The sequence below is a fragment of the Neophocaena asiaeorientalis genome, unplaced genomic scaffold (genome assembly GCF_003031525.2).
Source record: "Neophocaena asiaeorientalis asiaeorientalis breed wild unplaced genomic scaffold, Neophocaena_asiaeorientalis_V1.1 scaffold398, whole genome shotgun sequence".
NCBI classification, from domain to species: Eukaryota; Metazoa; Chordata; class Mammalia; order Artiodactyla; family Phocoenidae; genus Neophocaena; species Neophocaena asiaeorientalis.
Window position 1 is genome coordinate 2,698,549 of NW_020173416.1, and position 15,444 is coordinate 2,713,992.

Below are 15,444 nucleotides of genomic sequence, written 5' to 3' on the forward strand. Positions count from 1 at the left end.
AAAAAAGAATGAAATGATGCCATTCGCAGCAACATGGATGGACCTAGAGATTATCACAGTAAGTGAAGTAAGTCATTCAGAGAAAGACAAATATCATATGATATCACTTATATGTGGACTTTAAAAAAATGATACAAATAAACTTATTTACAAAACTAAAATAGACTCACATAGAAAACAAAGTTATGGTTACCAAAGGGGATAGCAGGTGGGGGGAGAGATAAATTAGGAGTTTGGGATTAACGTATACACACTTCTACACATAAAACAGGTAAACAACAAGGACCTACTATATAGCAAAGGGAACTACACTCAGTATCTTTTAATTACCTATAATGGAAAAGAATCTGAAAAAGAATATACACACACATATCTGAATATATATATATATATACACACATATATATATATCTGAATCACTTTGCTGTGCACTTCAAACTAACAGAACATTACAAATTAAACTAAAATTAAAAAATTTTTAAAAATGGGAAAGGACTTGAATAGACATTTCTCTAAAGATGTATGAATAGCTAATAAACTTATGAAAAGATGCTCAACATCACTAATAATCAGGAAAATGCAAATCAAAATCACAATGAGATATCACCCCACATCCATAAATTGGCTACTATCAAAAAACCAGAAAATAAAAAGTGTTGATGAGAATGTAGAAAAATTGGAATCCTTATGTAATGTTGGTAGGATTGTAGAATAGTGCAACCAGCATGGAAAACAGAAGAAGTTTCCTCAGAAAATTAAAAATAGACCTACCATATGATCCATCAATCTCACTTCTGAGTATATATCCCAAAGAATTGAAAGCAGGGTTTTGAAGAGATATTTGTACACCCATGTTCATATAGTATGGTTATTCATAATAGTCAAGAGTTGGAAGCATCCCAAATGTCCATCAACAGATGAATGGATTAACAAATGTGGTGTATATATCTAAATACTGTCACATGGCACAAAATGAACAGACCTTGAGGACATTATACTAAGTGAAATAAGCTAGCCACAAAAAGGCAAATACTGTATGACTGCACTTATATAACATATCTAAAGTAGTCAAATTATTAGAAATAATAAGTAGAGTGGTGATTACCAGGGGCTGGGATGAGGAGGAAAAAGGGAGTTGTTGTTTAATGGGTAAAGAGTTTCAGGTATCCTGTATGAAAAAATTTTGGAGATATGTTTCACAACAATGTGAATGTACTTAATGCCACTGAACTGTAATGGTTAAGATGATAAACTTTATGTTATATGTTTTTTTTACTACAGTAATATTTTAAAAAGGAATGAGATACTGATACATGCTACAACATGGATGAACTTTGAAAATATTATTCTAGGTAGAAAAAGCCAGTAATAAAAGACCACATATTATATGATCCCATTATGTGAAATGTCCAGAATAGGTAAATCCATAGAGATAAAAAGTAGGCTAATGGTTGCTTAAGGCTGAATGTTGGGCTGTGGGGACAGGAGGAGGCTGATAGCTAAAGGGGATGGGGATTCTTTTTGAGGTGAATATGTTCTAAAACTGACTGTGGTGATGGCTGTACATATCTGTGAATATACTAAAAACTTCTGAACGGTATAATTTATGTGGGTGAATTATACTGTATATGAATTGTATTTCAGTAAACTTATTTTTTAAAGGGCAAGAATAAGAGATTTTTTTAAAAAGAATATTTCTCTCATTTTAACATATAGCTATATATAGAAGAGTCAAGAAAAGTCATATTTGAAGCACACATATACCATCTGGTCTTTATAGATCTTTAAAATATCTTGGAAAGAAAAATAAAACATTTCATTTGGAAAGAAAGAACAGCTTCATGCTTAAGGTTATCAATATAAATCTAGTAATAGAAAATTGGCCAGATTTTTATTTTGTACTCAGGCTAAATATAGGGATTTCTATCTTTAAGGTAAATTAGATCCCTACTGGATTAGTTCTGCTTTTGGAGTTGGTATCAAGTTAACCTACCAGCAGAACTTACGTCTCTTCAAAGAGAAAAACATGCATTACTTCAAGTTTTTTTCTAAAAGCCTGAGTAAGGCAAGGGAAAGGATTTGAAGAGAAAAACGCAATTGATTAGAAAATGGTAAGGACTCCCAGCTGGCAGCAAATACTTGAGAACTGAAGGAATAAACGTCAGGTACACCCCTCTGCTACAGCAGCAACTATATCCATATATCTCAGTAGGATTCAAGGATTAGACAATGGATAGCTCTTCCAAGCAGTCAATATTACATTTCATTCAATGATCGACTTTGGAACTTAAAGAGGATATAGTAGTGCTGCAAATTACTTTATCACATGGGGCAGTCTCTCTTGCATACATATACATACTTAGATAGATGTTAAACCATCTCTTCTCTTTGCCCATAGGTGGAGCCCAAGTATTAGTGTTGAATAAACTTTGGGCACGTGGTTTTAGAAAAGGAGCCAGGCAGCAGTAACTTCTCAACTAGATATTATGACTGTTTAGGCACCCATAAAGCCCCCTTGTGTGGGGGAGTTCTTTTTATAGTTACACAATTGAGTAAAATTAACTCACAGAGGAATCAGACCTATAATGCTGGCTGAATTATTCCTATGTCACAACCAGGTTGACTAATCATCCTCTTTCATACCTCCTTCTATGCATATCATTATATATTTTCATATATATTTTTTTCTTTTAAAATGTATTCTAAATATATCTTGCTTTAGGTCAGAGACAGGGAGAACTACCTCTGTTGTGGTCAATATTCTAAAAAGGATACTTCACTGCTTTAAACTGAGTTCAGTAAACTTAAAGCTTCCTTGTCTAGAATTGCTTAAGTATCCTTCTAAAAAGGATACTTCACTGCTTTAAACTGAGTTCAGTAAACTTAAAGCTTCCTTGTCTAGAATTGCTTAAGTCTTTTGTGGAAATACAAAGAACTGAGGTCAGTGATGCTAAAGTCTTTGGTCATGAAATCTTAAAAAAAAGCCTAGCGCTTATAAAATAATGCTCCTAAGAAGGCAGAATCCTTTCTATTCAAAGATTATAGTTTTTCCATTGTTAACTGAACAATATTGGGGATTACAGGGAATTCTAGAATATTTGAATCTGCCTTTCAGTAGCTAGTACTGTACCAAGTGTGAATTTGTAATGTGTTCATGTCGTGCATTTTATAAGCAAAGATGAATCATAAATGGTAGTCTTGCAAATGTTATCTTCTATTGGTATTCCTCTCCCAAGAAACCAAAGTAAGGTATTTATAATCGGTGGAGCACTTGCTCCTTAAAGGCCTTGCTTGCAGATAGGAGCTGAAAATAGTAGATACGCTAAAAGGCAGACCAGAGACAATAGAAAATTCACCTGTAGTCAAAATAGATTAAACAAACAAACAATACACTTTACACATCTAGGCACTTACTTTAGAAGAATAATTTTCATACTGATTTGAGAGGTACTTTGCTATAATGGAATGAACAGTAGACTAGGAGTCAAGAATCCTAGGTTCTAGTTGTTTTAATCATAACAATTTTCCTAACTCTAAGAACATTATTATACCTCTTTGGTCCTAAATTCCTTTGTCTTTAAAGTAAGAGAGACTACCTCATCTCCAAGTTACCTTCTTATTGTAATATTATAAGTATTTAATATATTATATGGTAACATTCCTTCACAGAGTTACCCTATATGTATGACCTTGAGAGCATCACTACCAGCACTTCTGTATACATGATTTATTCTTAGTTTTCTGGATTATTGTTGAACCTTCACAGACATATAAAAAGTAATTTTAGAGATCCTACAGTAGCAAACTGCCTCATAGATTCAGTGGTTCTGGATCTCTCTTAGGAAACATGGGCTTTCCTCTACAGGCTTCTATAATTGTAGGTGTCAGAGTATTTGCAGAGGCAAAATATTTGGGATTTCAGAGAACTGTGAAGGCCTTTCAGTCCTCCTCACCCCTATGAAATTCAATAGTTAGAGGTGCATCTAGTTGAAATCAAAATGAACTATGAAGGTTTGCTCATTAAAATGCAAACATCCTCGGAAAAGATAACATTTAAAGTATAGTGAGAATGAGTTTCTAATCTTTTTTCTGGGGAGAAATTGCTTATCTTGAGTAAGAGAATTACAGGCCACATTTGACTCAAAACTCAATTTATAGTGATTCACATTTAGATCACTCAGCTTTTTATACCCATGTTGTTTATTAGGGCACTTATGAGAGACAGTGATCAAATATGTCAGTCATTGCTATTACAAAATGAATGAACAAAGTGCTATGGGGACATGGAGGAAGGATACTTAACCCAGCTAGGGAAAGGGAGAAGTGGACACCAGAAATGTCTTCATGGAGGAGAGCTTCTTAAGCTTAATCTTAAAAAACATGTACTGGCAAAATGGGGAGATGTTGGTCAAAGGGTACAAACTTTCATTTATAAGATGAATAAATTCTGGGTATCTAAAGTATAGCATGGTGACTGTATTGTCACAATGCTGTATTGTATACTTGAAATTTGCTAAAAGAGTAAATCTTAAGTATTTTCACCATACATACACATACACAGAGTAACTATAAAGTGATGGATGTATTAATTAGCTTGATTATGGTAATTATTTCACAATGTATATATATATTAAATCATCATGTTGTATACCCTAAATATACACAATTTTAATTTATTAATTATGCCTCAATAAAGTCAGAAAAAAAAGAATACATAGTGGCCAATTATAAAGAGCCTTATATGACATATCAAGGAGTTTGAATTTTATCTGGAGGTTATGAGGAATACTACTGAAGAGTTATATGCAGGAATGTTAATATCAAATTTTGAACAGATAACTTTGGTATGAAATTGGAAAATGGATGTAAAGATGCTAATTGGGGGAGGGAAGCCTTTATAATAATCCAGGAAGTTAATAATAAAGACCTAAATTAAAATCATAGCAGTGGGGATGGCAAACAAGGGACAGATTCAAGAGGACGTAGAGGAAATGAATATTGTAGAAGTAAAGAAAATAAGTTTAATATTGGTCATGTTAAATTTACTAGCAGCAGGTATACATTTGTCGTAAGAGTTTGGAGCTCAGGCAAGGTCTGGGCAAAGATACAGATTTAGAAATCACTTAATAGTTGGTACTTGAAACAATTGGCATGTATGAGGTTATCTGAAGTGAACGTGTAAGATCTGAAAAGGGTCAGAGACAAACACTCTAAAGAAAGTTCATATTCAAGGAATTGACAAAGGAAGGCAAGCTTACAAAAGAGCCAGTAAAGGAGAAAATGTACCACATTGTTTATCTGTCCCTCTCCTGCACTACACAGTGAGATGCATGGGGTGGGGTTTTATTTTATTCATCTTTGCATTATCTGGACTTAACATAGTACCTGGAATTTAGATTTTTAATAGATAATTTTTAAACAAATTGAATTGTTTCTATATATGGTGTTGTTTTCTAAACAACTAATTAAAGTGCCTAGGAGGTTTAATTATAATGCTCTTTTGCATTACAAATCGAGTTTGATCCAACTCAAAGGTTGAATGCAAACCTAACTATTATTTTTCATCATCATGCATGGAAACACTTGACAAGAAGTTAACCATCCATGAAGAGTTTGCTTACTTATGAGTGACAACTGATTTGATGAACAAATGAAGGGGAAACAAGCACATGAAAGGAAAAGAGAATCCACCTGACAGTATTATTTTTTTTCTAGAGGAGAAATAGAAATGGCCATTTCTAGTTCTGCTTTTTCCTTAAAAGGACTGGAATTTCTGTCTAAATGTGACTTGGCATCACAGTGAGATTTTTCTAAGGACTGATGTTAAGAGAAACTACCCTGATATTACAAGAGGCCAGGGATGGTTAACTTATTTTTATAACATGTAAATTTTTTCAACTTAATTTTACATTCATATTTTCTGAAGATGTCTTAGTGTTGCTTGACATAAAAATATCTAAATATCTGTACTTAATAATAGAAAGAAACCTATTTCATTAAAATTGATTTCTGAAATTATGTAGTTAATTACTAACTCCCCACTCTAGTCAGTTTTATTATCTTTATTTCCTTTAATGAGGAATAAAACAAAAACAAAAGAAAAGGTTTAAACCTAATGATAACATATCTAAAAGAATGTAAGTCAAAGATGTAGGATAGGTGTAAGTTATGTAAAAATAATTTTTGTCTAAGTCACGTCAGGGATCAAAGAGCTAGAGTTTGGCATTTAATATTTCACTAATTTTAGGCCTTTTAATTTTCACATAATTTGTTACTTTATCTACTATTGTTTTTTATATTTTAACACTGGAAGAAGAGCACTATTATGTAGTAAAAATAAGAATGTTAAGTCTTTTTTTTTTTCTTTTTTGGCCGTGCCACGCATCTTGTGGGATATTAGCTCCCTGAACAGGGATTGAAGCCGGGCCACCGCCATGAAAGCGCCAAGCCCTAACCACTGGACTGCAAAGGAATTCCCAAGAATGTTAAGTCTTGAGCCTTAATCCTATTCCTTTTCTGCTGTTCTATCTGAGTTTGAGTTTTCTTGTAGAAAAATTATGGTGTCTGTATAGATGCTCTCTAATGTTCATTGAAATTTGAATATTTTATGATCTGTGAATAAAGTCCTTTATTTGTAAAAGCAATCCTTTTGTATTGTTTTTATCTGTATAACAAAAACAATTAAGAAACTACATTTTATTCAGATTGCACCTGAACTGAATTTTTAGAAAGGGAAGTAGTTGATTAAAAACTGAAAACACTGGAGAAAACTACCCTTCCATTATCTTTCCACAAGCTGGTCTCAATGTACTACTGAACTAAGAGCAGAAAATGAGAAGATATATGAAGCAGAAAAACTGAGATCAGACTGGTTGCTCAGTGATCCATAGATAAATTAACGTAGTATTTACATTTTACATTTAAAAACATGATTTCCACAAATGAAAATAATTACGAGACACATTAGTTATCTCCCATTTCTGTCAGAAAGGACATAAGGCAGACTCACAGTCAACTGTTTTTCTCACTCAGGGCTGACAGCCCTTTCTTTAGAGTACTGGTATTTTGATGAACAGGAGAAACACTGTTGACTTTTTCCTTTTTTCTTTATGTAAAGGAAGCTTTATGGGTATTTTACTCTGTATACCATTAAGATTGATCTTAGAGTTGAGTAGAAATAAGAAGCAAAAAGCAAGATGATGATAATTGCAGTAATAATAACATTTCTCTTTCAGGAAAACTGTGTATTAGTGTTAGATGAATCTTATTTGGAAAAAAATGAAAATAAAAGGCAATGGGCAAATATAACAGTACCTCGGTAGTTGATGATTTCTGTCCCAAGCACCGGAGTCATCTCCAGAACTGTGATAAAGGCTTTGTCCATAGATGTTAGAGGAAAAGGAGACATGCGGTGTCTTCTAGCCACCTTGGTGATATCAACAGCACTGTGACCTAAACAGGAAGATAATTAACTAAGAATATGATGCTGAAACACTGATTAAAAAGTGGGAAAGGCTTATAAATATCAACAATTCTCAATTTCATGTGTCCAGAAATGAAGATTACAAGGTAAGAAACTTTTTCCTGCTTCCAAAAATATAGCCTGCTTTGGTGGAACATTAAATCAAGTTAGTAATGTTACATCATGTGTCAAAAGTTGGTGAAATTTAATGATGATATTGGCTAATCTTTTTTGTTGTTTGTTGTTGTTGTGTTTTTTTTGCGGTATGCGGGCCTCTCACTGCTGTGGCCCCTCCCGCCGCGGAGCACAGGCTCCGGACGCTCCGGCCCAGCGGCCATGGCCCACGGGCCCAGCCGCTCCGCGGCATGTGGGATCCTCCTGGACCGGGGCACGAACCCGCGTCCCCTGCATCGGCAGGCGGACCCCCAACCACTGCGCCACCAGAGAAGCCCTGGCTAATCCTTTTTGAGTGCTTAATTATGTGCCATGGCACTATTCTAATTAATCTTCACAACAACCTAAAGGGAGCCATCATTATTATCCTTTATTACAGATGAGGAAAAAGAGGTTTACATATCTTGGCCTAAATCGCAAAGCTAGAAACTGAAGAGCCAGGATTCAAACCTAGGTAGCCAGGCTTTAGAGTCCATGTCCTTAACTACTATACTGAAGTTTGAACACTTAATGAGCTAGTTAGTGAAGTGAAATATACAAACTTGAATTTATTCAGAATTTCATAGGAAATTTTCTTTCTTCTAAAAACATAGAAAAATATTATTATTTACTCACTCCCCATGTAACCTTATCTAGTCCCCTGGCATTAATACCACCCATACACTAAACTCCCTAATTTTATATCTCCAACCCCAACCCCTACCTTCACCTCTAGACTTATATGTCATCCAAATAGCTGGTGGATAACAGCGTATATCTACAAGCTTATAAATCATCAAATATGCACTTGAATGTGCAACAGGCAATTCAAACTTAACACGCTCAAAATCAAACTCTTGATTCCCCACCCTCCTAACCTACCTGCACGATGTCTTATTCTCTTGCAATTTGCATCTCAGTAAATAGAAACTCTACTCACTCAGTTATTAATCCAAAACCTTAGTGACATCTTTGATTCTTCTAGTTTTGTCAGGACCATATCTAAACTACCATTAAAATGTCTCTAGAATCTGATCATTACTCACCATCTCTACAATTATTACAATAATTGGAACCATCAATTATTTCCTGGGAAATTGAATAGTGTCCTAACTTGTCTCCTTCCTTCTATCCTTGTCCCATTACAGTTTATTCTCCACACAGTAGTTACAATGCTCCTTTTAAACTGTAAGTTGAATTGTGCTAATCTCTGCTCACAACTCTCCATGACTTTCCATTTCATTCAGAGTAAAATCTTTGCTATGGCCCTCAAAGCCCAACATATTATAGCCTACACTGTTCTCTTCTCCTATCATTTCACCCTTATTCAATGTGCTCTAGCCAAACTGGTTCCTTGCCTGAGAATGTCAAATACATCTTTCTTTAGGGTCTTCATACTTGCCATTTCCTCTACTTGGACCATTCTTCCCCAGATATTATGGTTCCATTCATCCCTCATTTCTTTCAGGTCTTTGCTAAAGGATCACCTAATCAGAGGCCTTTGTTAAACATCCTACATAGAATATTACCTACCATCACTCTCTATTCTCCTTACCCTACTTTATTTTTCTTCATGGGAAAAAAAAAATATATATATATATACATATATACACACATATATATTGATATTTATATACCTATAATATATATTTATACTTATTTGTTTATAACCTTCTTAGTAGAATGTAAGCTCCATGACAGCAGCAACTTTGTCTTTTTTATTCACTGTTGTCATCCCCAAAACCTAGAACAGTATCTGGCACATATTAGGCAATAAAAAATAAATAGTTGTTGACTTAATAAATGAATCATTTAATGACAAAAAGGAAATTCTTAGAGCACAATAAACAACTTGGCCCATGCATAAACAACTTGGCCCAAAGGGTAAACATAAAAGGAGTAACTGCAAACACTGTTGCTTGGCTATTGTAACTGATATCCACAATTCCCTTCTTCCGTAGCCACCTTTCAGCTAAGACTGGCCATATGATATAGTTCTGGTCAGTGAGATGTAGGAAGAAGTTCCTGGGGCAGGCTTCCTACTACAAATAAAAAAGATAAAGAGATAAAGCTTTAAGAGGCGAGCATGGTTAGATATTGGGAGGTGCCATAGCCATTTTTCAACCATGAGGTTAGAAACCCACACATAAGTATTGGAAACACGAGAATAAAAAGAGGCAGAGTCTCTGATGACAATACTGAGCTGCTGTACAAGCCCTGGACTGCCTGCCTCCAGACTTTTTATATGTGAGACAAATAAGCTCCTATTTCTTTAATCCACTTTATAATGATTGTATATATTCCCCTGCAGTCTGTAAGTTCCTGGTCACTGCAATTTATTAAATTTAGTCCTCCTACCCAAACCCCAGCAGCTGCTTCAGGCATATTCACTGAACTGACTTACAGGAACTGTCCCAAAGAGTTTTCATTCTAAGACAAATGACATTGTCATAAGTAGTCAAAGAAAAAGACATACAATATGCTTATACTTATTTCTCACCCATGGGTAATCACAAAATTACAAAATTTTCAAAGCTTGAAGGACCTTAGAAATTATTTAGTGCTAAATATGAAAATTTTTTTCTACTTTAAGGTGAACACTTAAAGAAGGATTATGTATGATTTATCATTTACCTATAATTGAAACATAAATTTATTCATAACTCACTTTCACTACAGTCCCTGCCACGTCATTAAATATCAATAAATACATATTGTCACAACCAGTGTAACTGAAGAGAATGATAGATAGGTGTTTCTATAGACCCTTTTATTCGGGTTTATAGATCTCAGATCTGATCTTTTCTAAGATATTCTTTACTTTCTTTATGGTGAAAATTGTGTACAATCTTACAAAAGCTGTGCTTTTAAAATGTTTGGTTTCTGAGGAGAAAATTGCACTTTATTAGAAAGAAAGTTTGACTATCAGTGACACACACGTCCATTCAAAAAATATTTATTGAGTGCATTTTATGAGCCAGGCACAGTTACACCCTTGGTATACAAAGAGTAAGATACACCCTGCCATGAAGAATGTTTCAGCTCAGCAGAAAGGAAAGACATGTAAGTGAATAAAAAAATAAGGGCAGGAGGACAGTAAACAAATGGATGGTTCTCTAACTATAGAGATTGATATTTTTTTAAATTGGAAATTGCACACCAATTTCCCCCAGCCTGGAAAAATCTTTCCTGTCTTTAAGATAATTTTGTACCTTGTTTATATCTTTCTTATGGCAACTACCACTTTCTATCTAATGTTATAGACATTTAAATATTTGCCTTACCTATGCTAGTCTATCATAAACTCCTTGAAGGCAGAACCTGTATCTTATTAATCTGTGTACCCTTTGCTACTTTTAGAGCAATGCTTTCCTTATACTAACAGTAGGTACTGAATAAACGAGGTATGAATGAATAGCAAATCCTTCAAACAAAGCTGAAAGTTGGGAAGGAAGATTCAAAGTGGCACCTCCTGTTCTGCCCTTTGCATCTCTAGGTCCTTTCATATTTATAAACTCTCTGTCACAAAGTGACAGATAAATAATCCAGATTGCTAGATAAATAATCCAAACTTTGATGCTAATGGGTTAATATTGGTCCCTCACTAAACTATTTGCATGTTATCACAGAGGCTTTCTGGATATAAAATAAATTAACTGAAAGAAATGTCTCAAAGGAGGAGTATTTTAATTCTCTGGCACATTAGCAGATACGTGTGTGTGTGTGTATGTGTGTGTGTGTGTTCTCAACAAGTGTTCACTGAGGACCTTCTATGTGCCAAGTGGCTTCTTCCCACTCAAGACCCACCCACGGTCACATAGTAGAAATAGTCAGCTACTTCACCAATAAAGAAGGGCTAACTTAGTTGTGTAAATATGAGAAAAACAGTATTGTTACCTTCTACACACAAGAATAAAATGATATAGATAACAGCTGCTCTTTTTAAAAATTGAAGTATAATTTACAATGTTGTGTTAGTTTCAAGCATACAGCTAAGAATATATGTATATATATATTCTATTTCAGATTCTTTTCCATTATAGGTTATTACAAGATACTGAGTATAGTTCCCTGTGCTATAGAGTAGGTCCTTGTTGTTTACCTATTTTATATACAGTACTGTGTATATGTTAACCCCAAACTCCCAATTTATTCCCCCCCTGCCACTATCCCTTTTGCTAACTATAAGTTTGTTTTCTATGTCTGTGAGTCTATTTCTGTTCTGTAAATAAGTTTATTTGTATAATATTTTTAGATTCCACAAATAAGTGATAACATGATATTTGTTTTTGTCTGGCTTACTTCACTTAGTATAATCATCTCTTGGTCCATCCATGTTGCTGCAAATGGCATTATTTCATTCTTTTTTATGGCCGAATAGTATTCCATTATACACACACACACACACACACACACACACACACACACACACAAAACATCTTCTTTATCCATTCATCTGTTGATGAACATTTAGGTTGCTTCCATGTCTTTGCTATTGTAAACAGTGCTGCAATGAACACTGGAGCACATGTATCTTTTTGAATTAAGAGTTTTCTCTAGATATACGCCCAGAAGTGGGATTGCAGGATTATATGGTAACTCTTATTTTTAGTTTTTTTAAGGAACTTCCATACTGTTCTCCACAGTGGCTGCACCAATTTACATTCTTACCAACAGTGTAGCTGGGTCCCTTTTTCTCCACACCCTCTCCAGCATTTATTATTTGTAGGCTTTTTAATCATGGCCATTCTGACTGGTGTGAGGCAATACCTCATTGTAGTTTTGATTTGCATTTCTCTAATAATTAATAGCTGCTCCTTTTATGTAAATAGAATTCATATATAACGTTAACATACCAAGTTCTGTTGTATCCCTCACCACATATAGGATGACTACGTGACCACATAAGATTCCATGTAACAAAAGACTGTAGCTAACATAAGTTTGAAAACCATTGATCTAGGTGATGCAGTGCTCTCATGTTCAGATCAAAAGTGGATAAGCCATGCTTGAGGGACAGCACCAGGGACACACACACACAGAGCCACTGGCAGCTGGAGGCACAGGCTGAGGATGCACAGCACTCACATGTATAGCTCAGGGGCTCTTATGCAGGCCTCCCATGGGCTGGCATGGTGAGGCCCATTTTTAGAAGGCATACATTTCCAAAATGAATCTGGTAAGCAAATAGTTATGTTTCCTTCTTTTGTTTCCATAAAAAAAAAATTTCAACTATTTTTTGATGTTGACACCAGTGACTGACAAGAAGCTTTAAAATGAAAGCTTCACGAAATTTAAGAATAGTTGCCTCTGACTTCTCCTATTTTGCAAGTTAAAACCCCAAAGCACTTCTAACAGTCCTGGGCCACTGAAGAACTGACTCAGACAGGAAAAAGCACCATGAAATGTTCTCCCCGACACCCCAGCCCTCTTCTTGATTCTGAGCTCAGCACAGAAATCTGATAGAAGAGAAAAAAACTGGGGAAAAAAAAGTATGCACTCTTGTCTCTGAAGGCCAGATGGGTTATAGCCTAGCAGCCAGTTTTCATTGAGTGGTCCATAAATCCATTTACAAAGAAGTAGGAAAGGGAGGAGAGAATAATTTTTAAAAAGAAAGAAGGTTATAACAAAAGGAAGTTGGGGTTTTGGACAGAGAAAATATCCAAAATTTGGATACAGTTTTTCCTATAAAGCAAAAGCTATTTCCCGGCCACAAACATATCCTGATGACTACCTTACAAATGAATACCAACAGTCACAAAGATAATCTGTGACTGTACTAGCTCCATTCAATGTAGGTAAACTACTGGGTTGGCCAAAAAGTTCCTTTGGTTTTTAAGTAAAAATAAAAGACATACTTTTCATTTTCACCAAGAACTTTATTGAACTACATATTCACTGTTTTGTTCCACAACCTTCTGCCATTATTCAGGCAACTTCATAATTCCTTCGTCCCAAAACTTTTATCTTTTTGAGCAAAGAACTGTTCCAGGTGCCTTTTACAGTCTTCCAGAGAATTGAAATATTTTTCATTAAGAGAATTTTGTAAAGACCGAAATAAATGGAAATCTGAAGGTGCAATGTCTGGTGAATATGGCAGATGAATCAGAACCTCCCAGCCAAGCCGTAACAGTTTTTGCCTGGTCATCAAAGGAATATGTGGTCTTGCGTTATCCTGATGGAAGATTATGCATTTTCTGTTGACTAAATCTGGAGGCTTTTCGTCGAGTGCTGCTTTCAGTGGGTCTAACTGGGAGCAGTACTTGTTGGAATTAATCGTTAGGTTTTCTGGGAAAAGCTCATAATAGAGGACTCTCACCATATACACAACATCCCCTTCTTTGGATGAAGACCGGCCTTTGGTGTGGTTGGTGGTGGTTCATTTAGCTTGCCCCACCATCTCTTCCATTACACATTATTGAACAATATCCACTTTTCATAGCCCGTCACAATTTGTTTTAAAAATGAAATGTTTTTGCTACGTTTAAGTAGAGAATTGTGTGAGGAAATACGGTCAAGAAGGTTTTATTTGCTTAATTTACGTGGAACCCAAACACCAAAGTGATTAACATAACCAAGCTTGTGCAAATGATTTTCAATGCTTGATTTGGATATTTTGAGTATGTTGGCTATCTCCCACATGGTATGATGTTGATTGTTCTCAATGAAAGTCTCGATTTGATTGCTATCAAGTTCAGGTGGTCTACCCAACCTTGGAGCATCGTCCAGCGAGAAATCTCCAGCACGAAACATCACAAACCACTTTTGACCTGTTCCATCAGTCACAGCACCTTCTCCATACACTGCACAAATCTGTTTTTGGGTCTCAGTTGCGTTTTTACCTTTCTTGAAATAAAAAAGCCTAATATGCCAAAAATGTTGTTTTCTTCCACCTTCAATATTAAAATGGCTACACAAAAATTCATTAATTTTGATGTCTTTTTTTAAATGCATGCTGATAATGACAGCTGTCACAATACAATCTAACAAAATTGTTTCAAATGAAGTTAAAGACAACTAAGCCCTCCTAGAGCCATCTTACGGAAAATAACGAACTAACATTTTGGTCAACCCAATAAAAAACAAAACAAAACTAACAAACATGGAAATATGTGTCCTACTGAGATTATTGTGTTCAAAGAAATATTTACTTAAACTTATAATAGTTTATAAAAATATATCTTTATTGAAGTATAACTGCTTCACAATACTGTGTTAGTTTCTACTGTACAACAAAGTGAATCAGCCATATGCGTACACATGGCCCCGTATCCCCTCCCTGTTGAGCCTCCCTCCCATCTTCCCTATGCCACCCCTCTAGGTCATCGCAAAGCATCAAGCCGATCTCCCTGTGCTATGCTGCTGCTCCCCACCAGCCAACTATTTTACATTTGGTAGTGTATATATGTCGATGCTACTCTCACTTCGCCTCAGCTTCGCCCTCCCACCCCATGTTCTCAAGTCCATTTTCTATGTCTACCTCTATTGCTGCCCTGAAACTAGGTTCATTGGTACCATTTTTTTTTAGATTCCATATATATGTGTTAACATACGGTATTTGTTTTTTTCTTTCTGACTTACTAAACTCCGTATGACAGACCCTAGGTCCATCCACCTCACTACAAATAACTCAATTTCGTTTCCTTTAATGGCTGAGTAATATTCCATTGTATATACGCACCACATCTTCTTTATCCATTCATCTGTCAATGGAAATTTAGATTGGTTCCATGTCCTGGCTATTGTAAATAGTGCTGCAGTGAATATTGTGGTACATGTCTCTTTTTGAATTATGGTTTTCTCAGGGTATATGCCCAGTAGTGGGATTG

At 35.2% G+C, this 15,444-nt stretch overlaps 1 protein-coding gene across 2 annotated transcripts in view; it reads right to left on the minus strand.

Annotated features, from left to right (window-relative positions):
• Positions 1-15,444, minus strand: part of GPHN (gephyrin) — a 601,186-nt gene that overhangs the window by 115,976 nt on the left and 469,766 nt on the right. For both annotated transcript variants that reach the window (XM_024747262.1, XM_024747261.1), the window contains one exon: positions 7,315-7,452. In XM_024747262.1, coding sequence (XP_024603030.1) covers positions 7,315-7,452 — 138 coding nt within the window. The remainder of the gene's footprint in view (positions 1-7,314; positions 7,453-15,444) is intronic.